The sequence below is a fragment of the Komagataella phaffii genome, chromosome 2 (assembly GCF_000027005.1).
Source record: "Komagataella phaffii GS115 chromosome 2, complete sequence".
In the NCBI taxonomy this organism is placed as follows: Eukaryota; Fungi; Ascomycota; class Pichiomycetes; order Pichiales; family Pichiaceae; genus Komagataella; species Komagataella phaffii.
In genome coordinates this window covers 2044073-2067937 of record NC_012964.1, presented here as the reverse complement: position 1 = coordinate 2067937, position 23865 = coordinate 2044073, and the positions used below count along the sequence as shown (strand labels likewise).

Here is a 23865-nt window from a genome sequence, read left to right as displayed (position 1 = left end):
CTAGATCGACAATTCATGTTGAATCTTTTTCCAAGTTGTTAACTCCTGCTGCTTTGTTTTGAAGCAATTCAGTTTGCTGTTCAGCCTCTTCCTTCCACTGATCTATGACCTCCTGTTCTTTCTGGAACCCGTATTCCAAAGCAGACTCTTTGAATTGGGCACCGTACATTGTAGCTTCTTCTTTGGAGATACTATCTTCAGCTTCTAGTTGCATTTTAACCTGATAATATTCAAATCTAGCCTTGTCGTAGGCTTCTAAAATGGAGAGGTTTTCATTCTGGACGAGATACAGAGTCCTTTGCACCACATTTTCACCATCAAATGGCTTCGTTAGTTGGCGTATATTGCTCCAGTCAAGTTTAAAAAGTTCGATATCATTTGCATTCTCTACTACGAGTTTTGGATTGGCCCGTTCCCATGGGTGCTGATCGTAGAATAGAGCTCGTAATTCGTCTTCAACAAATTCCAACTTCTGTGAGCGGTATAGTTTATTTTTAATAGTACGTGGATTAACACGAGTTTTGAAGGTGGAGGGCTGTGAAACAAAGTTGGTAGTGTTCTGTTGATTGACCGCAGCTTTTCTAGTTAAATCCACTTGGGGAGGAATGCTACCCACAACTTTGTACCAAGCGGGCTGTTGTTTGATGACTCCACTTTTCAGGAAGTTGGAAGTCCTTTCAAGGATGTTGATCGCATTCTGCTGTATCTTCATCCTGAATCAAAGTCGGAATACGGTGATACACTTAGAACGGAGGTTGGTTGAACGATGGGTTTGGAAAATATTTGATCCTTTAATCGCGAATAGGAGGATAGATGTAATAGGATGTTGGATGTTGGACCAAAAGCAGAGGGAACAGGAGACATAAACTAAGTAAAGCGATGATTGTAACCAGTAGCATCAACTAAATACCACAAGAAGGTCACAATATGAGTTGTGAATTTTTGTCTATGTAACCGTTGTTTGCAAATACTGGATGGTCAATGGTAATGTTATTGTTGACTATCGTCTGTCTAGCCATTTTCATTTCACCAATCGAGATTTTTAGTAGAACTCTAAACCAGTAGAACTATCTGGTTCCTAACTCTATGAACAAAAAATGGATACTAAGAGGATTCATACCAATCAGACGATATAGCAATACCCTGGGCAACTTGACTGACCAAGTTTCCAAGATCAAATATCTAACCATAGATTCTGCTCTTCAGAGTATGCTTAAAGAATATCATCAAAAGTTCAAGTCAATACGAAAAAGCAACACCACTCCGTTTTGGATTTTTGAGAAGAAGGGCAATGATACTAACAGTTTTTTTGAAAAGTACTATGAACAGTACATAAATAAAAAGATGGGTAGGGGTTCATACCAAGACATAGTGACCAAAAGGGCTAAGATAGCGAAGCATGATGCTCCGGTTCATGTTTACTGTGAGTTTTTGAAGGAGTTGTATCCAGCCAATGGGAACAATGTTGACCATTATGCTTTGTACTCCAAATATATGCAGTTGCCTAGCCCTAGATTGACGTATATTCAAAATGTGGATTTGGAGAAGTTCTTATCTGAATTCTTCATGAACCAAAGAGGAAGAATAAAGGGTAAAGGGTTATCCGTCATGAGCAAGATTCTACGAGATGTACAAGCGTGTCATGTTCCATTGAGTGGTAAAGAGATCAACATGTTCATCACTACGAGATATTTTGATGAAGAGTTCACATTGAAAGATTATGAAACTTTGTCTCGTTTATATGGCAATTATCTCCAAGTTGATTCTTATAACATCATGATCCGATATTCCATCAAATATCGAAATTATGACCTAGTCGAACAATTACTGGAAGCAATGGCAGGAAAAGGGCTAAACCCAGATAGAATTACTTATGCCTTACTATTCAAGTATTACAGTGTCACGAATGATAAAAATCGAGTTGAATTCTTGTTATCCCAAATGTTAAATGATGGAATAGTGATAGACATCAATCTAGTGAATCAACTAATAGGTGCCTACATCAGAATGAACATGATAAAAGAAGCAGAAGCATTGTTCAACTTTCTCGTTGAATGTAGCAACCGACTGAGACTTCTTGGTGGTGAGGTAACCCATTTGAACACAGACATTTCAAGACGGCAATACCGGAAAAAAGCCAAACTATTGGACTACATAACAAAAGAGCTGAAAGTTAGTGGTTCCACTGTAAACGATTCTCCCTTTTTGTTTTATTTGAACCCCACTGAAGACACTGCCTTACAGTTTTTTAAGCTATATCGATCCTGGATAGAAGAGATGAACTATCAGGCCGCAATTACCGCAATTAATGACATTTACAACATGTTCGACTATCAAATGAAAGTGGTAGAAGATAACAAGATTCCACTCTCCAATAAATTACTGGTGGAGCTATTGCTATGCTATCTCAACGTTGCTCAATCTGGAGTATCCTGCAATTGGACTTTGGGAACGTTTAGACGAGTCCTCTATCTAATCATTAATAGCAAGAAGAAATCTCTCAAACTAGAACAGCATATTGATCAAAATTTCATCAAACTGATTGATCTTATGGATTTAATATTACAAGTTTTCGAAGCATTTGGAACTCTCTCCGTTGAAAGAGAGAGAGCTCGTCAGTTGAAGATCAAGAAGGTAACCCAAGGTTTAAATTATGGCCGCTGGGAAGACAATAAAGTTCTAACCATGATCGAAAAGGAATTGCTGGATATATTGGAAGATTTGCTGAAAAAATCTTTCAAATTAGATCCCCAAGAAGGAGACTGAAAGTTCAACCTCCCAGCATTTCCTCCTTAACTGTTCCGAGCAACCCTCCCCCGTGGCCAAGGAATGGCTACTGGGCGAGGGTCAGGAAATGAAATGAAATCGAATCCGCCACCAAAGCGCGTTTATATTGAGCGACGTCTCAGGAGTCAGAAAATTTTACCACCAAACAAACTATCTTTAATCGCAACTATAATCCTTTCTTATGTCGTCCGAGAAAGATATCAGGAAGTCATTAAGTCAGTTGGCTAATGCCCCAACTCCTCAGAATACTCCTGCCTCGGTAACAGGTTCCTATATGAAGAATCAGCCTCCAACTATTCCATCCACAATCAGTGAGGAAAATGAGGAGCTTCAAAGAAAGTTGCTGGGAAACCCAGCTCTTTTGTCGATGATTCAAGGAAAGCTTGATACCCTTGTAGGTAAAAGCTCAGGCTACGTTGACAAGCTTCCAAAATCTGTAAAGCAACGCGTTGCCGGACTGAAGGCTATTCAACAAAAGCAATTCAAGATCGAAGCCGAATTTCAAAGTGAGATCTTGGAGTTAGAGAAAAAGTTCTATGGTAAGTATGCTCCTCTGTATGAGAAGAGACAGAAAATCATTAGTGGAGAAGTGCAGCCAACCTCCGATGAAATTGAAGAGGGTAAACAATTACTGGAATCTTCCACTGATAAGATTGAGGAAATCTCAGAAGTAGATGAAGATGAGGCCGCAGAAGAGGAGATCGATATCAACATCCGTGGTATTCCAAGTTTCTGGCTTACCGCTCTAGAGAATATTCCACCCATAGCCGATAGTATCACTGATCGTGATGTGGAAGTTCTTTCCAAGTTGAGTAACATTAAATTGGAGTACCTTGATGTTCCAGGTTTCAAACTTTTGTTCGAATTCGAATCCAATGACTTCTTTGAAAACCAAGTTTTGACCAAGACATATTACTACCAAAAGGAGCTAGGATATTCTGGTGACTTTATTTATGACCATGCCGAGGGTTCCACCATCAAATGGAAGGACAACGACCATAACGTGACCATAACCGTGGAAAGAAGAAAACAAAGAAATAAACACACAAAGCAAGTCAGAACCATTGAGAAGCTTACACCTATAGATTCATTTTTCAACTTTTTTGACCCTCCAAGGCCTCCAAAATCTGAAGAAACTGTGAGTGAGGTAACTAAAGATGAAGGAGCAGCTGATGTTGAAGATAGTGGAAACGATGATGGATTCGAAGATGTAGATGAGGAATTAGAGCAAAGACTGGCCTTGGACTACCAATTGGGTGAGTTAATCAAAGACAAGTTGATCCCAAGAGCCATCGATTGGTTTACCGGTGATGCCTTACAGTACGAGTATGCAGACGACGATGAATTGGACGACGAAGAGTTCGAAGAAGAGGAGGGAGATGAAGAAGATGAAGATGACGATTCTGAAAACGATGATGACGATGAATCCCAGCCCAAATCCCAGCCTCCAGAGTGCAAGCAAAGTTGAGCCACCACGTAAGTAATATTTAGGCTAGTAGTAGGTTTAAAATTCTCCTGTTATTTTTGATTACATAATATGATGCCATCCTCTAGTTAATTGATTAAGCCAATTCCGAGGGAAAATTTAAATTTGAAGTCCTGCCCCCATCCCTGTTTTTACCAATTGAGTTCTTTCTTCCATTCCATATATGAATTCACAGTATATGCCCAAACGACGAGTTGTTGCGCGCAATGTGGTTAACCGCTTGTTTATGGGTTTAACTCTGTTACCGAAACTGGCGACAGGGTTGCCTCTTAACATTAAGGAAACAGAGACACATGATGACCTACCAGAGTCCCAGTTTTATATCTACTTGATCGTTTCTGCCTTTCTAGTATTATTGGGTGGTGTTTTTGCAGGATTAACATTAGGTTTAATGGGCCAAGACGAAATCTACCTGAAAGTTGTAGCCAACTCGGGATCTCCAAAGGAGCAGGCTAATGCGAAAGAAGTGTTAAAATTAGTTGGAAGGGGTAAGCATTGGGTTCTTGTCACTTTATTGCTTTGTAATGTTATCACGAATGAAACGCTTCCTGTGGTGCTGGATAGATGTCTCGGGGGTGGACTTGTTGCTGTGTTTTCTGCAACTGTTTCAATCGTTATTTTTGGGGAGGTCATTCCTCAGTCAGTATGTGTTCGTTATGGTTTGGAAATCGGAGCTTATTTCTCTCCATTTGTGCTTGCCTTAATGTACTTAATGTATCCCGTGGCTTATCCAATTGCAGTGTTACTTGATCATATTCTTGGAGAAGACCATGGTGTGGTCTACAAGAAATCCGGATTAAAAACTTTAGTCACTCTGCATCGAACGATGGGAGTTGAGAGACTTAACCAGGATGAAGTAACCATTATTAGCGCAGTTTTAGATTTGAAAGAAAAGCCAGTGCATACAATTATGACGCCAATGAATAAGGTGTATACTATGAGTGCTGATACAATTTTGGATGAGGCCAAAGTTGAAGAATTGTTCAACAGAGGCTTTTCTCGGATCCCTATTTATCTACCAGGAGAGCCCACCAATTTTGTTGGTATGCTGCTGGTACGAGTATTGATTAGTTACGACCCTGAAGATGCGCTACCAGTATCGTCGTTCCCACTGGCCACTTTACCAGAGACTTCTGCTGATACGTCCTGTTTAAACATCCTGAATTATTTTCAAGAGGGAAAATCGCATATGGTGGTCGTCAGTGACAGTCCTGGAACTGCTTCTGGTGCCACGGGTGTTTTGACTTTGGAAGACGTTATCGAGGAGCTTATTGGTGAAGAAATTGTGGATGAAAGTGACGTCTTTGTCGATTTGAATCGTAGTATCAGAAGATCTGTACCAGGGCCACTTTCAAAGAGAAATCTGAGTTCTTATTTGCATAATCTTTATGCCAATAGAAAGAATTCGTCAGTCAGAAGTTCGATTGACTCTAGTCAATCGTACCTAACGAAACTTTTAGTTCGCAAAGATGATATAAGCATACCTCATTTGAAGCCCTCTAACTTAGCGTCCAACCCTTTGAAGACGGCGAAAGGGTTTATTCACATCAAGCAACCCAAAGGTCCTGAGGAAGGAATGGACACATTTCCATATGGCTCCATACAAAATACCGAAGCTGATGCTCTGGTGTCAGGCTTACACGAGAATTTACAGCGATTACATTCAAACTCACCTAAGAGCACTCGCCGGTCTTCTGAGGCTGGTAATGGCAAAGGAAATGGTCACAGTTTCTCATCGATTACGAATAAACACTATGCCGATGACGGCGAAGATTATCGAACAGAGGTAGCCTCCACAGATCTCAGTGATATGAAAACGTCTTTCTATAATTCAGTTTCCAGAACACCAGTTCCCAAAGAAAACATCACACAGGAGGACTACAATCAGATCACTAATAACAACTCATCGGCCTACACAGGAGACGGGGATGTCCATTCAGTTAGGACCGGAGGAATAATAGAAAGTATTGTGAACTGTAAAGGTGTTTCTAAGACTATTATTGAAAGTGCTGCTAGCGATGAGGAAGAAGTCTACGAAATCAATTCCCATTCACATTCCAGCTTGGAGGAAGATTCTAATCTCCTTCGTCAAAGCCGTAGAAGTTCTACCCTTTTCAAATGGAAGTAGGCATTTATATCTTCTTAATGTATTATTATAAACGAAAGCATCTCAGCACGAGGCATCCCGATTTCAGTTCCGGTATTGCCCGAGGAAGGTGGGACAGCACTTCCCGAGGAACGAGGGGCATCACTTCCCCACTGATCTTTTCCATTCGAACCACAATTCTCAGCTGCATCCCTTCAAAAAAAAGAAAGGGCCATCACCTCCAAACATCAGCATATATATCAATCATGTTGCCATCTGAGCCGAGAAATACCATTATCAACGAGTCATCATTTCAAAGCCGGATTCTGAAATTAGTTAGATCTCTCAACTGCTTCGCATTTCAGCTTAAAGTTATATTGCATTACATAGGTTGGCATCTCCCAATTAGTCAGCCTTCCCTTTGCCCATTCTGAAAACTGAACCCAGCGTTTCCAAAGTCACTTGATCTTTCTTCACTTTCGTTTCGATACACTCTTGCAAAGCTTTTGCATTCTTTGAACTCTTTAGATTTTTTGATTCAATTCACAAGAATATGCCGAACTCGAAGGAGAATCTTGCTAACCAGATGAACCACTTGACGGTTGAGGACCACCCTGCAGTTGCGTCGGATCTTAAGACTTCTAAGAGCTCTGAGAGCTTTTCCAACCTATTTTCAGGAAGAAAGAAATTACACCACAAGTTAAAAGAATTGAAGAACAATAGTAGCGAGAAATTGGAGAAAAATAATCGTAGCTCCTTATTATCACCAAGAATGAGTAGATCAAGCAAAGGCGAGAGCAGCATCAGTAGTGACAACTCTCCCAACAGCTCGTCCACTAAGTTAAAACGATTCTTCAAGAATGTTCTCAAACCTCCCACCAAAGTTAAGCATTCCAAGGCTAAGCATGAGAAAGTTGTAGCATCTGGGGCTTCTACACCCGATTTCAATCAACACGTTTCGGACGGCGGATTCTTTGGCGCGGACGACATGGACGAGCTGATCCAGAAGTATGGTATCCCCGGAAGATTATTAGGGACAGGAGCTGGAGGTTCCGTCTCAATTACTGAAAGACCTTCCGACCACAAAATGTTTGCTGTCAAGCAGTTTAAAGCTAAATCAGATAGAGAAACCACCTATGATTATCGAAAGAAAGTGCAAGGCGAATTTTTGATAGCTTCAAGCTTGACCCATCAGAATATCATTGAAACTTATGATCTAATTGAAGATGGAAAATCCTTCTTGGTCGTCATGGAGTATATACCTTACGATTTTTTCAATTTGGTGATGTCGGGATTAATGACTAAACACGAGATTGCATGCTATTTTCGACAAATAGTCAATGGTGTCAGCTACATACATTCAAAAGGATTAACCCATAGGGATCTCAAGTTGGACAACTGCGTTGTCAACGAGAGTGGAATTTTAAAAATTATTGATTTTGGATCTGCCACTGTTTTCAGGTACGATTATGACAATACTATCATCAAAGCTAAAGGAATTGTTGGATCTGACCCATACCTAGCCCCTGAAGTATTTCAAACAAAAGCATATGACCCAAGACCTGTGGATATCTGGTCCATAGCCATTATTTATTGTTGTATGGCTCTAAAGAGATTTCCTTGGAAGATTCCTAGGAGTTCAGAGTCTTCATTCAGAAACTTCTGTGCCACACCCAACACAGACCTTGATGGAAACTATCTCAATGAAGAAGATAAAGCCAAAGAGGCCAAAATCCAAGGTCCTTACAGATTATTCAGATTGTTACCTCACTCCAGCCGTAGACTTATTTCGAGGATGCTTGAGTTGGACCCTGCAAGAAGAATATCTGTGGAGGAGATATTGGATGATGTCTGGTTTAGAAGTATTGATTACTGCCATTATGAGATTGCAGATGACTCTCAATCTTCCAATAACTACAAGCTTATAAAAACAGACGATCATCAACACCATTTGGTGACTGACGATGACGAGAGGAGTGACGATAAATAGTTCCATTATTACTTTATATAGAGTTCAACAATTATCACCATCCATGTTCAAACAACATAGATACCGATTCTCCATTGTTAATCCTTCTAATTGCTTCTGCAAGAATCCTTGAAACATCAAGGACTTCTAGCTTAGTACCAAGTTGCTTCGCATGACCATCCTGTGGAGTCGATGTAGTGGTGATGATCTTATCAATAGCTGAGTCGTTGATTCTATTGATTGCATCTCCTGAAAACACACCATGTGTGACTAATGCATATACATATGTGGCTCCCTGATCCTTCAATAAGGATGCCGCCCTGGTAATTGTATAGGATGTGTCGACTAAATCATCAATAAGAACACATACTTTTCCAGCCACGTCACCTACCAACATGGTGGTGGCAATGACTTTATTACTATTAGATGGAGTGATGGTGGAGCTTATCAAAAGAGATTGGTCAAGCGTAGTCGGGTTGATCAGTTTCCTGTATCTACGCTCCTTGTGAATTAAAGCAAAGGACATACCCAATTGGTCAGCAACGGCAATAGCTCTCTTAGCACCACCAGAATCGGGAGAAACAACAACAGCGTTCTGGAAATCCGGAATGTTGTTAGCAATATAATGCTGCAACAGCGGCTTTGAGTACAAATTATCGACTGGGATATCAAAGAAACCTTGAAATTGAGGGTCATGCAGATCCATGGTAATAATATGATCAGCACCTGCAGTGGTTAATAAGTTGGCAACCAAAGTTCCAGACTGAGCAATCCATTCCTTATATGTTGGACTATCGTCTGTATTATTATTGTTCAAAAGGGAAGACGATGATGAGGCAGTTGGAGTAGGAACTGGTTGGTTAATGAGCGTTGACTTGCGCATGTCATTAGAGGTATCCTTAACGACACTAGAGGTCAGATAATCAGTGGATTCACTGGCAGTGCTATTTGGAATTGGAGTTCCTGGAGAGCTATCAAATTCTCTCTTTCCGTTTACTGAGTAACCATTCTTGTTGTACGGAAGATCTGGCTGACGGGAGTAAGGAAAAAGAGGAAGCACTGCTGTCACCCGTTTCGCAGAGGCAGTCTTGCAAGCCGATATCATGATCAGTAACTCAAAGAAGTTGTCGTTTGTGTGACCACAGCCAGATTGGACGATATATACATCTTTTTCTCTCACTGAATCAACTACAGTGACAGAGGTCTCACCGTTCGCAAATTTCGTAGATATAACTTCACCTTTGGGAACACCTAGCTGTTTACAGATCCTGGCCGTCAGTTGTGGATTTGAGGAGCCACTCAGCACTATAAGATCCCTCATTTCGAAGCTATTAAGTGGTAGCTTTGATGTATTTCTGTCTTACAAGAAAAGTACCTCTAATTCGCGATTAATGAGTACAAGATGTTGGAAGTGTCTATAATTAATATCTAATATCATATGAACCAGCCTTGGTGAAATAGCGGACGTATTTCGTGGTTTTATAACCAGACTGTTCATGTACTTTGAAAAATTTTATCATCGACTCAAAGGTTGAGTAATTGGGTATGCTAAACTGGAGACTGAGAGGGGGTAGGTCTACTGATTTCAAGTTCCCTACTTTGACTGTTATTGAGGCCGATTGTTCAGTTTCTCCTCCAGGAAATTTGTCAGTTGTCCATAATGCAACCCCTTCTTCAAGTTTAGGCTTTAACTTTCCACTTGTGCTTGTGAATGACTCAACTTTGATAGAATTTGGCGTAGGTATAGTCACTTCCACTTCATTTGCAATGAGGTGAGATGGGAACTTGGATTTAATAGTAACGTTGTATTTTCGTGAATTGTCATTGGGATAATCTGTAATTGATGCCAGGACTAGGAATGGGATTCTGGGCTCAGATATTTTGTAGGACATCAGTTGAAACTCTCCATCTGGTGGAACGAACTTGACATCACCCGTTTGATCATAAGTTGTTAGATTCACGCATTGATGGAATTTACAATCTTGAATCTCTGCCGCATCGTCCAATCGTAGATGGCATTCAGGGATACCCGAAAGACTTGCGTTTAGTTGGATAACTCCATCAATATCCGAGCCTAGTATGGTACCAGTAGAAGATACCATCAAATTGACTTTTTCGATAATGTCAACATACACTTCGTTCTTTTTGTATTTTATACCCGAAGGTCTCCAACTCTGAAGTCCTAAGTTTATTTTACTCACTGTCTTATTCCTTTTTAGAGGGCTTTTATTCTCCACGAAATCAATTATGTCATGGTTAGGTTTTTGAGAGGTAAGATTCCTCAACACTGAAATGTCTGTTTCAACCGGATAGCCAAACTGCAGCATATGATCTATCAGTTCATTAATAATTATGAAATTATCCCTGATACAGTCTTCGTTTAAAACTATGCAGTTTGGGTAAGTGTCCTCTTTGTATCCAACATATTGTCTCAGAATATCAATAAACTTGTACATAAACTCGATTAATATTGAGCTATCAACGTTGGATCTGGTAACACTTACAAACCAAAGATCTTCATACTTTGTGTGTATGAAAGATGTCGAGCCCAGCGTTAGAATTGGTGATCTGATGTCGAAGTTGTTTATGACCTGAACTCTGAATACATCCGATAAGCTTCTTTTAACGTTATTTTTCAAAATGGAGTTGATCAGTACTTCTCCCTTAGAATTGAATATAAGAAGGGCAGAGATCATTTTTATGCTTATAGAGGGAGGGCTAGAAACGAATGATTCGAAAGGTATCTCTGACATTTCGCTTACCTAGAAAAAAGATGTTTACGTAACGTCCTACTAAAAGTCATTTCACCAGACCATCCTTTCCTCAGAATATTCAAAGTGTCTCTTCCTAACTCACGCTCCTAATTTAACTATAACCATTATATACTACCACTGTATGTCCATTTCCCCAAAAGGTTTGCTTCTCATCAACTCCTCAACCAATCCATCTACATTCCTCAAATACTTTTTCAGAATCTCTGCTTTCTCTTTAGTGTTCTTGTGGTTCTCAGAGGATACGCCGTCTAATGTCCCTTCCTCTGGAATCAAGTAAAAGAACAAGAATTCTAGGATCTTCATCTTCGTAGTTCGTAAAGTTGCTGGACTATTTAGCAGTTCGCAGATGATCTTGGGACCATCCAGAGCTTCAGAAAGTCTAAAGTTCAACACATTTCGAACCAGGATAGCTACCTGACATTGAACTGCGGCATTGACAACATCTCCAGACTCGGATTTTAAGAATGAAATCATCATTTCCATGTTGTGTACTTGGGTAAAGTAGTCCCTGGAGGGAGGGTGCAGGAGCAATACCCCATGCAAAACTTCCAGACATAGAGCCAATACAGTAGAAGACTGACTATTCCGTATCAGAGGACCCGCAAGGAGGATGCCCGTCAAGTTCGTGCTGGGTTTCTCTTGCAATAGAATGAATTCTCCAAAAATGGGATCGTCGATCTTGGGAACTCGCCACTTTCTTTGGGAGTTGTGGAGTTCATTGCATTTTTCAAACAAGTAAGTTTTAATAGAACCAAGCTCTTCTATGACTTGTTGGCTATTGCTGGAGTATAACTTATCAGCATTGTATATCATCAGTATGGAATCTGTTAAAGCGCGTTCCAAAGCATTTTGGTGGGGCAGGTAGGAGGTGAGGTAGGTGTGCCACCTAAAACGAAGCATTTCATCCGACGCTGAAACGATGATTCAGTGAAATTGAGCAGGAGACGTTATTCAACCAAGCGAAGGCCAGCTCACCATCTGCATTTTTCAATGTGTTAATCCGGAGAAGATTAAGCCTGTCGACACTCTATTAATACGTACCGATTTGGTACTCTTCTTACATAATCAATTTGACACATTTGAAGTGATACGTTCAAGAATGCGTTCACATCTAACAGTAGTCCTGCGAGGTTTCATTTCTCACGTCCGTGTGTCCTATCTAGCCCCTTTCTATTCGTCCTTCGGTATTCGAACAGTAGATCCCTTTACCATCAAGCCAACTTTACGGTGCATACAAACCTAGATACTAAACCCTCGCTTTCTGTTTTCTGCATACGACCCCAACTCTCCTCTCTCAACATTTCACACACTCCCCAGACATGCTGATACAGCGGAGCTATGTGCTATTTGGAGTGATAGTCGGTATTATATCTTCTGCATGCCAAAGTGTTGGATTAATACTACAACGGAAATCTCACCTCGATAACCAGAGAAATCTGTGGAGAATAGGGTTCTTACTTTTTGTCACAAGTAATATTCTGGGCTCCTCCATTCAGCTGACCACTTTACCGTTGATTATACTGAGTTCATTGCAAAGCAGTGGTCTTGTCTTCAACTGTGTATTCAACTGGCTAATAATGAATGAGGAGTTCAACAGAAAAAGTGCCATCAGCATTGCGAGTATCATTGTGGGAGCGTTGATTCTGGGGGTGGTTGGGAATATCATACCAGAGCCAAGATTCATAGGATTGAAAGAATTTCAACAATTAATTGCCACGAGGGCATTTAGGCAATGGTATATATTCGATATGTGCGTTGTTCTTATTTGCCTGGGCTTATTTTCCAAAAGATTTTACCCAGGACTTTCATTAGGAGTCGTCAGTGGAATCTTATCAGCATTTTCTGTGTTGCTGGCTAAAACTATTATCCAAATCTTCATTAGTGAACTATCTTTTTCATTATTCAGATCTGTCTTTGGATACATCATAGTGTTTTTCTTATTATGTTTTGCACAGCTAGTTTCATTGAATCAAGGCCTCAAGATAGTCTCAACAGCAATCCTCTATCCGTTGGTTTTTTGCATTTACAATGTGACTAATATCTTCAATGAAATAATCTTTTATCAGTTATTTGACCATATCAACTTTTTCGTCGCTATCTCATTAGTTGTGGGTACTTCAATTTTGATCTACGGAGTAGCAATTCAGTCCTCCTTAAACGACCAACATCAACATTCCTCCCTGGTAACAGTGCAAACTCCTTTACTTGGAAAACAGCAGTCCGATGAGGAGTCAGAATACGTTTCTTTTGGATCACCGAAAGGTTCAACTTCTTTTCTCAATGACCATTTTAAGAGAAACTCTGTATCAATAGAAGATTCTTTTGACTATGACGATCTGTTAATCTCGTCAACACCAAAAATAAGTAATACTCAGAGAGAGCTGTTGATGGAATTGAATTCTCCAAAATCTCCAAGGTCTCCCAAGTCAAGCAAGAAAACTAGGGACTTCGACAGTCCAATCCAGTGATGAGAAGAGAAATGTAAGTAACAGGTTTATTTTCTTCTTTTTCTACAACATAGGTACTTATTTACGCTCTATCAGCTTCAGCTTCCTCAACAGGAACCACAAAAGCTCCAGCTAGTTGTAAGGCAGGCTCTTCAACGTTGTGATGTTGATAAGACAAAACTCCAACTCCACCAGCATCGAGAACAAATTGGGGGTTCTTATTGATTGGATGTCCACACCATCTTGCAGCAAAGCATCTAAGAATATGGCCATGTGCAACAACTAATATATCACAGTGCTCATTATTGTCCAATGCTTTCTTGTGAATTTTTCTAATCTCTTTAATAAGATTGTCAATTCTCTCAGTTACTTGCTCAAAAGTTTCACCATTCTCACATCCATCGGGCCAGATTTGCCAAATGTGTCCATCTTGATCCAATCCTCTAGATTTTCTCAGCGCATATATTTCTTTAGTTTTTAAGCCTTCATAGTCACCATATTCCCATTCTCTGATATCCTCACTTATTTGGTGAGGGATACGAGCTTTGGTTTCAGGGGAGAGAGCACCCAGAAGCAGATCCTTAGTTTGGATAGCTCTCTTTCTGGGAGATGTAATAACCAGCTTAAGATTTCTCGGTTGAATAAGATTAGTATTTGAGTTGCCTACCAAAGATTTTCCAGTAGCGTCCATCTGTTTGACACCAAATGGGGTCAATGGCAAGTCCGTATGTGACGTATATTGTCCTGATTTGGACCACTCAGTTTGGCCATGACGAACGAAGATGACTCTTGGAGCTGGAGTTCTTGCCATTTTAGTGCTTAAAATTCAAGTAGTATGAAACGGAAGATGGGGAACCGTTTATATAGAAGCACCCACGCGAAAGTGAAAATAGATAGGCTATATGTATGGCGTAGTAAGCTCCTATTGTTGGGGAAGGATCGGCAGATCTCTGGTATCTGCGTTGGAAGTTTGGAAGTTACCATTATTGGTACTGAAACCTACGAATGTGGCAACTCTAAAATGGCAAGAAACTAGATCAAGAACAAGATAATCTCATTTTCCATACAGTGGTACGGCTGAATACCAATTGGCCATGCCACAACTGGTGTCATCTCTCCAGCAACAGCCGGCAAGTTGATCGTACATAGCCCACGAGTGTGACCTGTCAAACGATTAACAATTCTCATTTGACAAGAGCTTTGCGTGCTACTTCTGTTCGAACTTCTCTTCCAGCGGGATTATTAGCGACAGTAAGAGCGATTTTACGGCGATGATAAGACGGTCTTGGTTACTCCAGAAAACTCCTAACCACATGCAAGGTAAAACGGTTCACCTACCAACGAGCTAGACGATGTTCAAAGTCCTGCATTCTCACTCCAAGAAGATTGAAAAAGTGTTAGAAACACATCCACAAGATACTTCAAAACCCAGGCACAGTTCCCAACGGAGCCAGATAAAAGCAAATCCAAGTACCAAGAGGAATCACAGGCTGTAGTAGCCTGTCTCAAAAGAAGAAATTGAGACTCTGCCTCTGTCCAGTATGCGCACCACGTAAAAAGAGATTTGTTACAGTCACGTCAGAAGGATATTCCCGATTTATTAACTACCCCATACAGCACTGCTTAATCGTAAAAATTAGCGAACTTGCGCCATTTGAAATACTTCTCCCCAGGGTTGACGATGTCTCTTCCGTCTCCCTTGAAGGCAAAGCCCCCTTCTGGGGACTGTGAAACACCGACATTGAGATAATACAAAAAGTCAGCGGGCTTGAAACCACTATTCAATTTCTCAGTTGCCTTGCGCAGAGCCTCCTCCTTGGACTCATACGAGCGCTCCAACTTGACATTGTGTCTCTTTTCATAGGCGTCATAGAACTCCTTCTGGCTGACACGGTCGCTATAGATGCGGAGAGTGTCAGGAATGGAAGCTTTGTCGACGTTGTCGATCAACGAGGCAATACTGAGTCCAATATCGTCAACATGACTGACATTGAAAAGCTGATCTGGATCTCCTCTTATGATGACCTTGTTGTCACCTTGGTAACCAAGATGAGCCAAAATGGTATCCAGGAACCCGCCTTTGTTGACAAAATATGAATTGAACACATCCACAGTCTTCAAACCCAGCTTACGGGCCTTTTCGGAGTGTTGCTGCTTGATGTACACGAGAGGGCGGAAGGGAAACTCTGACAATTCAACTCCAAACTGCGATGGAATGTAGAACTTGAAATTCTTTACACCGACTCGCTCAATTGACTTGAGAATGCTGTTGTACTTGGACTCCTCCACAGATGGGGGAGTAAGGTTGATGATTACGTCAGTGCCTGTCAGGACTGGGTCGTATGTCTTGTCGTCATCTGCAGTTGCTTCGTAGTACTTGACTTTATCATCAGACACTTCAGATGGACCGATCTTCCTGGTGACAGCTCTTATGGGGAACTTCACGTTTGAGGCTTGCTTGAGCGCTTTGACAATGGGTTCGAAAAGCACACTGTGTGCTCCAATTATTGCTACTGTGGTCATTTGGTGTTAGGTTAGAATTGACTTGAGGCAATCTTGTACGTTTATATAATTGTCAGCCCCTGACTTTGCTAATTGCGCATGGTGGTTACGCATTTATATTTGTCATCTTACTAAGACAACAAAAATGGCAATATATCGCCACATCCCAAACCATCTCTGTGTGGTGTGAGGCGCGACTCACATTTATTCTGCATCGTGACAATAAGATGGTGTGGTGTTACCGTTACACTACATTCACTACTCCGCTTGATCATTTTTCACCGGGCTATCCGCTCCAGCGCTTTACCAAGTCGTGTAGTTGTCGGTCGAGTTTTCGACGTTATTTGATTAACTTTCAGCTAACTACGAAAATGGGCAATATTCTGTAGCATTCGTCAGTAATGTGGACAGCTAATATTGTGGAGTATTTAGCAGTGCTTGAGGTTGAAAGACTAAAGGTTTGATAGCAAGCATCAGCATCCTTGTAAGGAATCGTGCTTACTTTCGAGTCAAATTCTTAAGATCACAAAGATATTCGTGCCTTCTCAGTTGTGGTAGGCTCTGTATTACTGTTGTTCTGATCTCTTCGACTCCTGATGTTAAAAACACCTCAATGCGTCATAGGAGTCTAGTGTAATAGTCTGCCGGCGATTTTTTCTGTCAGTTACAGTCGGATGAATCCTAAGAGAAAGGTTCTGTTTGCACTACATTAGTGTTCACAATTGTTTCCTTTTGACTGAGCTTAAAAATTTATGAATTGCACCATTGCCCGCTTATCTGCACAAACGGGACTTTGGTCAATTGGTAGAGGTCTTTAAAAGCTTTGCATTCTTACCGACAAGGTAAGAATTTCATAGTATTTAAGATGAACAAAAATACTGTTATGGTTTCTGTTTTCCTTTCTCCATCTCATCACCGAGTTAATTTATAGTTTTTCCCCCTTATTCGCTTAGCATATTTCGCTTAGCATATTTCACACGTAATCATCAACGATGTTCAAAGGAGCTAGGATCCTAATAGCTCTAATCGTCTGCATTCTTTTGTGGAGTGCTGTGTCCTACACTATTTCCTTCTTTTCATCTCCAAGTGACTCCAAAGTTGTTAAACAGGTTCAATTGGATACAATTTTTGATAATGCACAGATCAACGGATTGCTCAACAACGAGATGCCCAACCTTCTCAAAGTCAACAAGAAACTCCTACAGGACTTTAGCATTTCAAAGCCATGGACCTTTGATCAAATTACTGAAAAATTTCACATCAGAGGAGCTTCTACCATGATTGCAAGGGATAAGATTAGACTGGTCAGGGATTCTCCTCAACAAGTTGGGCTGATTCAATCCACCAAACAGTTGGAGGTTTCGAAATATGAGTCTACCTCGCTGGAGATTGACTTCAATATCAACTTTGATGACGATGCGAAGAAACGTCTCAGTAAGAAACTTTACGGAGACGGTGTAGGTGTTTGGTTGAGTGAAAATGAACTACACTCAGGCGCCGCCTTAGGTGTTGATGATACAACTTTCAAGGGTGTTGCTGTGTTGATTGATACTTATCAAAATTCTCCAAGTGCCTCTAAACTGGGCAAATTCCCTCGTGTGTCTATTCAATATTCTCAAGGTGGTGGTTACATATATGATAAGGGTCAAGATGGAAAGTCAAACTATGAACTCGGTTATTGTAACTTGAATCTGAAATACTTGAATTCTCCTTCAAAAATGAGAATAACCTATTTGAAAGATTCAGGGTACCTTTCTTTGGACTTTGGAGCCAAGAAAAATGGCATGCCTGGCTCCGAATGGTTTAACTGTTTCACTAAAGAGGGTGTGGTTTTGCCTGAAAAAGTTTACTTAGCATTGAGTTCTGAATGTGGCGCATTACATCACAACTCAGACATCCTGGGAATTGAATGGAACGCTTTAACGGACGAACATGGTGACGTGCTGTCATCTATCAGCGACCTTTCGAATATACTAAATGACGAGTATATCGATGAGTATGTTCAAAACGAAAGCGAAAATGAAGTCAAGGAAAGAATTGCCAAGCAACGCCATAGAAGGCTGACAAAAGATAAACGTCCAGAACCAGAGGCTTCTGAAAGAAGGAAAACAGCTCAACGACTAAGGAAGGCAGAGGAAAGGCTGCGAAGGCAGCATCGTGAAAATAACCTAAACAAATATGGCTATGAGTCAAGGTTGACATACTTTCTTCAAACAGTATGGCTTCTATTAAAATGGACATTTATTATCATAAGCTTTTTGCTAGTGGGTTTTATATTGTACAACCGAATCCGCAAGCTGAAAAAGAAAACTGGCGGATTCATTGTATAGGTTTGATGTATGTATAGGTTATCTTTTCGATTTCCCTGAATTAGAGTCGGACAACTTCCCTTGTTTGGGAAGCCTCCTCCCGGGGAGTTAATTATAAAGAGCATACGGGTATTTCAAGTTCCATCTACAGATACTGGAAACTTCACTTTTCAAAAGAAACGGATCCTGCTCTTCAGTTTCAATCTCGAGAGTTGAACTACTCGAAGTCCTCTGGCTTATCTGTATATCCTCATCACTTAAAGACATGGTGTGATCGACTGGAATTTGGCACATCATTGATTCTGAGACATCAACACCACAACTTATCGACAAAGGACCTTCTTTAGATAAATGGTTCAGTTTCAAGAAGTCATACCGCAGTTGGAGTAACGAACCCCTCTTCCAAGGATCTAAAACAAGATACCGACTTAACATCTTGCAACAGTCCTTTGATATGGGTAAAATTTTCATCAAAACTTTGTAGTCTTTGAGATAGCTTTTGAACGTTATATCGTCCAAAGATGCCTTTGCCCAGGGATTTCTGATAGAGATAAAATTGATGAGAATAACTATAAGTGACCAGACATCTCCGGCACTTGTTGGGAATTTAACGATCCCACCATGCTTATCGGTGAGATTATGCAAATCATCAAATCCATTATTGAAGTTTTGTATCCTTTCAGGGGCCATATAAAACGAGGAACCCAAACAAATATTACTGTCAATGAAGCTGCTCGTCAAGGAGAGGCCAAAGTCAGCCAAAATCATCTTGGTACCATTATTTGCGACCAATACATTCTCTGGTTTTAGATCACAATGATAGACTCGCTGTGCGTGACAGTAACTAAGAGCATCGATCAGTTGTAAAAACACATCTTTGATTAACTTTGGATCATTCTTGTACAATTGTTTTGTGACAATAGCAGCAAATAAATCTCCTTCGGGATAGTAATCCATCACAACAATCAGGGAAATCTGATTGTCGTAGACCCTATATATGCTTAAAATGTTGGGATGCTTATGAACTTTTAATTGAATAGAAATCTCTTTCAAGATTTTACAGTTGTGTCCCTTCTCTTTGATTAAATCCAGATCCAACAAATTTGCGGATATTAAACCGTTGTTGTTAAGAGCTATATCATGCAAATCTTGTTCGAATCTTTCAATCAAATACTTTGTGTCCTTCTGCTTCGTAGCTTTATGCTTTGATTTCTTCATGGATGGGTGATCCTTGAGAATTAATTTAATAGCGTAGAGTTTGTTGGTGTTGGAGCTTAAGTGTCTTGCACTGTAAACAATCCCGTAGGATCCGGAACCAACTTTCTTCACAAGCTGGTACTTGTTGTTCACAATGACATTCGTTAGGATTGACATGGTGACCTGCTCTAACTAAGAATGGTTCAAGGATCTACTGGCATATAGATGCTTAATAGACGGATGATCCAGGGGGTAAGAGTCGTATCGTGCCTCGCAAAAAAAAAAGAACTAAATCGTTCCACCCAATTTAGACCCAGCATGACATGACTTTCGAGGGGGAGAATAAACAGTTGTTGTCGTTTCTTTTCCTTCCCTCACAAGAGGGAAACAAAGGGTGACCATCCCTGAAGAAAAAAAAACCGAGGGGTAATGTATGAACCCAACACGACCACGGGGTTTGAATAGTTTTGAGCTCTACCCAATCAACTAGCCTCACTCAACAATAACACTTTGTTGCTGAATAACTGGCATTTAATAGGCATGTCTAAAGTGTAAAACGGGTTTTTCATAACGTAATCTGAATAAATAGAATGCACATTGGCCATGAATCTCGTGGCCGTCTCTTGGCTCACCCCCTTCTGGACAATGGAGATGATCTTTAAACCAGTCAATGTCTGGTAAATGAACAGGTTGAATTTTTCAGTTTCCACTTGAAACAGCCCCGTTTGGTTCTGATTTCCCGTCTGATTTTCTTGTATAGGGTAGAGAACTGGAGGTGTTAGGCCTGCAACTATAGCGTGAATTGAGTGTAAAGTGCCCGCAGTGATTAAGTAATCGTTAGAGCTTAGCTTGTTGATTCCATTGGACTCTGGATTGAAGTCGCGTTGATAAATTAGCCCACCCGATTTGTTCAGCAAGTATAAGGAGAGCACTTTCATTTCTTAATCGACAGTTTTCCGGCTACGGTCTGGTAGTATATGAGCGTCAATTGATAATGGTTCAGATTTTTGAGCTGTTTGGATATTGGTTAGCGAACTACTTAACCTAAGAGGATAGGAGAGATTTAAGCAAACGTTCTCACAAAACCTAACAGCATACCCAACGACATCCCCTAAATCTTCTGGAAATGCTGCCAGTATTTTCTCAGGCTGAAAATAGCCTTCCAGCTTGTAGCTATTATTTGACCAGAACAATATATTTACTAAGTTGATATTTCCTATCGCGAAAAGTGATCTCCTAGCTTTATTTCAACTGATCTATTGTTCATGAGAGGGAGACTTATAACTCACTTTACTACATTTCTCAAAGAACCTCTAATCTGTTAATGGTCACCGTCTATGTTGAAGTTTGACATCACAAAGGTCAAGCCTCCCAATGTGTCCCCTAATATCGAGAATGCATTGAACTCGTCTATCAACTCAGACGCGTCAGTGGTGTCTAATCCTACGATGGTGCAAATAATAGATATCCACGACGTCACAGTATCAAACCAATCCCAGAGAAACATCCTCATTAATTCCATGGATGAGAATCAGGGATTTGCAGATCAGCATCGTAACAGAAGACAGGTTATCAAGAGCATTGAAACTGATAGCCCCACAGATTCCCCGGATCAAGATTCAAATGAGTTCAAAAGCTCTATTTACGAAAACAAAGTATTCAAATTAACGTTTCAAGATTCCTCAAAAAAATTGATTTATGGAATTAACTTAGAGCCGATATCAAATAGTATTAAGGATATGAAGTTGGGGACTAAATTGATACTGAAAAATACCCCTATTAGGCATGGTTGTCTTTTGCTTTCTAAGGACACCATGATTGTATTACCGAACTCTCACATTGATGAGTGGAACTATAATAGAGATCAGCTCAAATTAGACTATCTGAATCAACGGTTGGGGTTACCAGTTGATAAATAGGGTTCAATGCATGTCATTAAGGACAACCGTTCTACTGCAATAGGATCTCCCACAAGTTATTATTATCATTTGCATAATCGTGATTAATTAATGTAACCAAATAAAAGTTATTGATGATCGAACCAAGTAGGTTGTAACTGGCAGTATTCTTAGGGTAAAGTTTTTGCCATTCTCTCCATATGTTGAACGCCTCCTCGTTCCATGCTTGGAAGGATTCCTCTCCAATAATCGTCGTTTGCACAATCTCCTTATCTGGGAAGCAACCCCAAGTAACTGAGTTGGAAGACAAGGGAATCTTGATATTAGTGTCAAAGGCATTGTTACAATCGCCCAGATACCAGGTTACCGATTTATGTCCTTGCAAGTTGGGCAGAATTTCTTCATTCCATTGCTTTTTGTTGATGAACACCTCAACAAAAGCCTTTTGGTACACGTAACCCTCAGACGGACCCCATCCAAAAAGCTTGTCAGTAGATTTGACTCCATTTGCAGAAGGTTGGGATGAGATTGTAAACATATGCTTTTCGTTAAGTTGGATAAGCTCCTCTTGGATCAAACCCGTTTCGGGGTTCAATCCCAACTCTGACCATGGAAGAGCCGTTATTCTGTTTGAAAGATAAGCAATAAAAATCTTAGTAATATCATCCAGATCAACTGGATAGCCCCATAGTTTGTAGGCTCTTGAAGAGCTAACTTTCAATGAAGGTCCATAACCATCGATTTCACCATAAGCCGGAGATCTAGAGTCACCATAACGACCATTAGGGAAATCATCCCATGTAGCTTCCTTACCCATTGTACCTTCACCTGATGAGATGGCAATGATGGTTTTCGTCTGCTGATTTTGCTCTTTTTCATCTTCGGACGAAGATTCAATTGCATTCTCAAATCTTGAGCTTACTGTCAGCCTCGGAGAGAGAAGACTTGATTTGTCAACAATTTGAGCGACTGACTTCTCCAGATTCAGGGTATAAAAATGATACCCATTGACCTCACCATGCGTTTCATTGTAAATTTGATCAACAATATCAATCATCAACTTAACACCAATATCTTTGACTTTATCATCATCATGTCTCACATCAGGAGGAAACAGTTGACCAACGGCTGGAGGAATAGAAGCATGACTGAGATTAGTTGCTCTTTGAAATAGTTGGTATGTATTAATGGGCATTAATCCGGGGATGACCACGACGTCCCTACCCAGGCGTTGCTTTAAAGTGTTGTAAAAGGTACAAAACTTGTCAGCATCATAAAACAGTTGCGTCACGACAAAATCAGCGCCTGCATTGATTTTTTCCAGCAGATATGGCATATCATGATCAATAGATTGTTCCGAGTCATCGTTTCCCTCTACATGACCTTCAGGATACGCAGCAACACCGATACAAAAGTAATCCCCGTATTGCCCTCTAATATAACGGACAAGATCTATAGCGTATTTGAAGTCTTGGTCAACTGCAACTTCCTGAGCCTCTCGAGGTGGATCACCTCTAAGTGCTAATATATTCTTGATTCCATTGTCGTAAGCGGCTTTCAATGCATTATCGATCAGTTTCTTGCTGGTGTTTGTGCAAGTCAAGTGAATACACGTAGTGAGATCCAAATCTTTTTGACAAGTGATTGCAAGGTCTAATGTTTTGCTTGAAGTTGTACCGCCTGCTCCCCAGGTAACGGTCACAAACAGAGGGTTCAACATGGACATTCTTCCCAGACGAGCCAAAAGGTTTCTTAGACCATTGTCGGTCTTCGGGGGAAAAAATTCAAACGAATAGAAAGGTTCTCCTTTGAGCTCCTTTATCTTGTCGATAATTTTAGTCATCTCTATAGGAAGCTGAGGAAACAACGAAGGGACTCAAAGAGGCTACAATCAATTTGAGAAGAACGTTAAGTCGCTGGAAACTTTTTACTCTGCCAAATAGGAAATGATGCGAGAGAACGGCGTTGGAATTGCTCGCAAGGTGAACCAAACCCTCTGAAAATGGGAATTTACACAACGATCTTTTATTTGCAAGTGAAATCAGCCACATAGAATTGCAAGGAGGGGGTTACTCTAAGAAGACATTCCGTTGATTTATTCACCACCCATGAAAGCCGAACCATTCCATTTGCCTCAAACACTAAGACGACCCATTTTCGGGTAGACATTTCTACGTTGTCTAGACTCAAGTCTCTGTGCGATAAACTGCCTAGGTTTCTTGACAAGGCGTTATTATTCTATTTCGTGTTAGATAGATGCTCAGTAACTATCTTTGAATACCCTTGGATGGCGTCTTCAAGTGATACCAAATTCCTTATCTGACTATTGATTAGCTGAGGCCTTGGTCGCCACATCAACTTGAGTTTCTCATGGCTTTGTCTATAGGATGATTCGGTCTAAAGCGCTTAT

At 40.5% G+C, this 23865-nt stretch overlaps 16 protein-coding genes across 16 annotated transcripts; 7 read left to right on the top strand and 9 right to left on the bottom strand.

Annotated features, from left to right (window-relative positions):
* Positions 1-13: 13 nt before the first annotated feature.
* PAS_chr2-2_0170 (mitochondrial 37S ribosomal protein RSM25) lies at positions 14-712 on the bottom strand (the record flags this gene model as incomplete). The annotated part of the gene is made up of 1 exon (XM_002491988.1): positions 14-712. The coding sequence occupies one exon, from the start codon at positions 710-712 to the stop codon at positions 14-16; it is 699 nt and encodes a 232-aa protein (XP_002492033.1).
* Positions 713-1086: 374 nt separating this feature from the next.
* Positions 1087-2766, top strand: PAS_chr2-2_0171 (Hypothetical protein; the record flags this gene model as incomplete). Its single annotated transcript, XM_002491987.1, has 1 exon — positions 1087-2766. The coding sequence occupies one exon, from the start codon at positions 1087-1089 to the stop codon at positions 2764-2766; it is 1680 nt and encodes a 559-aa protein (XP_002492032.1).
* Positions 2767-2968: 202 nt separating this feature from the next.
* On the top strand, positions 2969-4255 carry PAS_chr2-2_0172 (Protein that interacts with mitotic cyclin Clb2p; the record flags this gene model as incomplete). The annotated part of the gene is made up of 1 exon (XM_002491986.1): positions 2969-4255. The coding sequence occupies one exon, from the start codon at positions 2969-2971 to the stop codon at positions 4253-4255; it is 1287 nt and encodes a 428-aa protein (XP_002492031.1).
* Positions 4256-4436: 181 nt separating this feature from the next.
* On the top strand, positions 4437-6401 carry PAS_chr2-2_0173 (uncharacterized protein; the record flags this gene model as incomplete). Its single annotated transcript, XM_002491985.1, has 1 exon — positions 4437-6401. The coding sequence occupies one exon, from the start codon at positions 4437-4439 to the stop codon at positions 6399-6401; it is 1965 nt and encodes a 654-aa protein (XP_002492030.1).
* A 511-nt stretch (positions 6402-6912) lies between these two features.
* On the top strand, positions 6913-8349 carry PAS_chr2-2_0468 (uncharacterized protein; the record flags this gene model as incomplete). Its single annotated transcript, XM_002491984.1, has 1 exon — positions 6913-8349. The coding sequence occupies one exon, from the start codon at positions 6913-6915 to the stop codon at positions 8347-8349; it is 1437 nt and encodes a 478-aa protein (XP_002492029.1).
* Positions 8350-8383: 34 nt separating this feature from the next.
* On the bottom strand, positions 8384-9649 carry PAS_chr2-2_0174 (5-phospho-ribosyl-1(alpha)-pyrophosphate synthetase, synthesizes PRPP; the record flags this gene model as incomplete). The annotated part of the gene is made up of 1 exon (XM_002491983.1): positions 8384-9649. One exon carries the CDS (start codon positions 9647-9649, stop codon positions 8384-8386), a length of 1266 nt encoding a protein of 421 aa, XP_002492028.1.
* Positions 9650-9749: 100 nt separating this feature from the next.
* Positions 9750-11024, bottom strand: PAS_chr2-2_0175 (Mu2-like subunit of the clathrin associated protein complex (AP-2); the record flags this gene model as incomplete). The annotated part of the gene is made up of 1 exon (XM_002491982.1): positions 9750-11024. The coding sequence occupies one exon, from the start codon at positions 11022-11024 to the stop codon at positions 9750-9752; it is 1275 nt and encodes a 424-aa protein (XP_002492027.1).
* Positions 11025-11213: 189 nt separating this feature from the next.
* Positions 11214-12002, bottom strand: PAS_chr2-2_0469 (uncharacterized protein; the record flags this gene model as incomplete). Its single annotated transcript, XM_002491981.1, has 1 exon — positions 11214-12002. The coding sequence occupies one exon, from the start codon at positions 12000-12002 to the stop codon at positions 11214-11216; it is 789 nt and encodes a 262-aa protein (XP_002492026.1).
* A 419-nt stretch (positions 12003-12421) lies between these two features.
* PAS_chr2-2_0176 (Hypothetical protein) lies at positions 12422-13570 on the top strand (the record flags this gene model as incomplete). Its single annotated transcript, XM_002491980.1, has 1 exon — positions 12422-13570. The coding sequence occupies one exon, from the start codon at positions 12422-12424 to the stop codon at positions 13568-13570; it is 1149 nt and encodes a 382-aa protein (XP_002492025.1).
* A 61-nt stretch (positions 13571-13631) lies between these two features.
* Positions 13632-14360, bottom strand: PAS_chr2-2_0177 (uncharacterized protein; the record flags this gene model as incomplete). The annotated part of the gene is made up of 1 exon (XM_002491979.1): positions 13632-14360. One exon carries the CDS (start codon positions 14358-14360, stop codon positions 13632-13634), a length of 729 nt encoding a protein of 242 aa, XP_002492024.1.
* An 812-nt stretch (positions 14361-15172) lies between these two features.
* On the bottom strand, positions 15173-16072 carry PAS_chr2-2_0470 (uncharacterized protein; the record flags this gene model as incomplete). Its single annotated transcript, XM_002491978.1, has 1 exon — positions 15173-16072. One exon carries the CDS (start codon positions 16070-16072, stop codon positions 15173-15175), a length of 900 nt encoding a protein of 299 aa, XP_002492023.1.
* Positions 16073-17043: 971 nt separating this feature from the next.
* PAS_chr2-2_0178 (Hypothetical protein) lies at positions 17044-18381 on the top strand (the record flags this gene model as incomplete). Its single annotated transcript, XM_002491977.1, has 1 exon — positions 17044-18381. One exon carries the CDS (start codon positions 17044-17046, stop codon positions 18379-18381), a length of 1338 nt encoding a protein of 445 aa, XP_002492022.1.
* Positions 18382-18468: 87 nt separating this feature from the next.
* PAS_chr2-2_0179 (Cytoplasmic serine/threonine protein kinase) lies at positions 18469-19734 on the bottom strand (the record flags this gene model as incomplete). The annotated part of the gene is made up of 1 exon (XM_002491976.1): positions 18469-19734. One exon carries the CDS (start codon positions 19732-19734, stop codon positions 18469-18471), a length of 1266 nt encoding a protein of 421 aa, XP_002492021.1.
* Positions 19735-20039: 305 nt separating this feature from the next.
* On the bottom strand, positions 20040-20495 carry PAS_chr2-2_0180 (One of 10 subunits of the transport protein particle (TRAPP) complex of the cis-Golgi; the record flags this gene model as incomplete). Its single annotated transcript, XM_002491975.1, has 1 exon — positions 20040-20495. The coding sequence occupies one exon, from the start codon at positions 20493-20495 to the stop codon at positions 20040-20042; it is 456 nt and encodes a 151-aa protein (XP_002492020.1).
* Positions 20496-20894: 399 nt separating this feature from the next.
* On the top strand, positions 20895-21476 carry PAS_chr2-2_0181 (Hypothetical protein; the record flags this gene model as incomplete). The annotated part of the gene is made up of 1 exon (XM_002491974.1): positions 20895-21476. One exon carries the CDS (start codon positions 20895-20897, stop codon positions 21474-21476), a length of 582 nt encoding a protein of 193 aa, XP_002492019.1.
* A 31-nt stretch (positions 21477-21507) lies between these two features.
* Positions 21508-23298, bottom strand: PAS_chr2-2_0182 (Isozyme of methylenetetrahydrofolate reductase; the record flags this gene model as incomplete). The annotated part of the gene is made up of 1 exon (XM_002491973.1): positions 21508-23298. One exon carries the CDS (start codon positions 23296-23298, stop codon positions 21508-21510), a length of 1791 nt encoding a protein of 596 aa, XP_002492018.1.
* Positions 23299-23865: the final 567 nt, after the last annotated feature.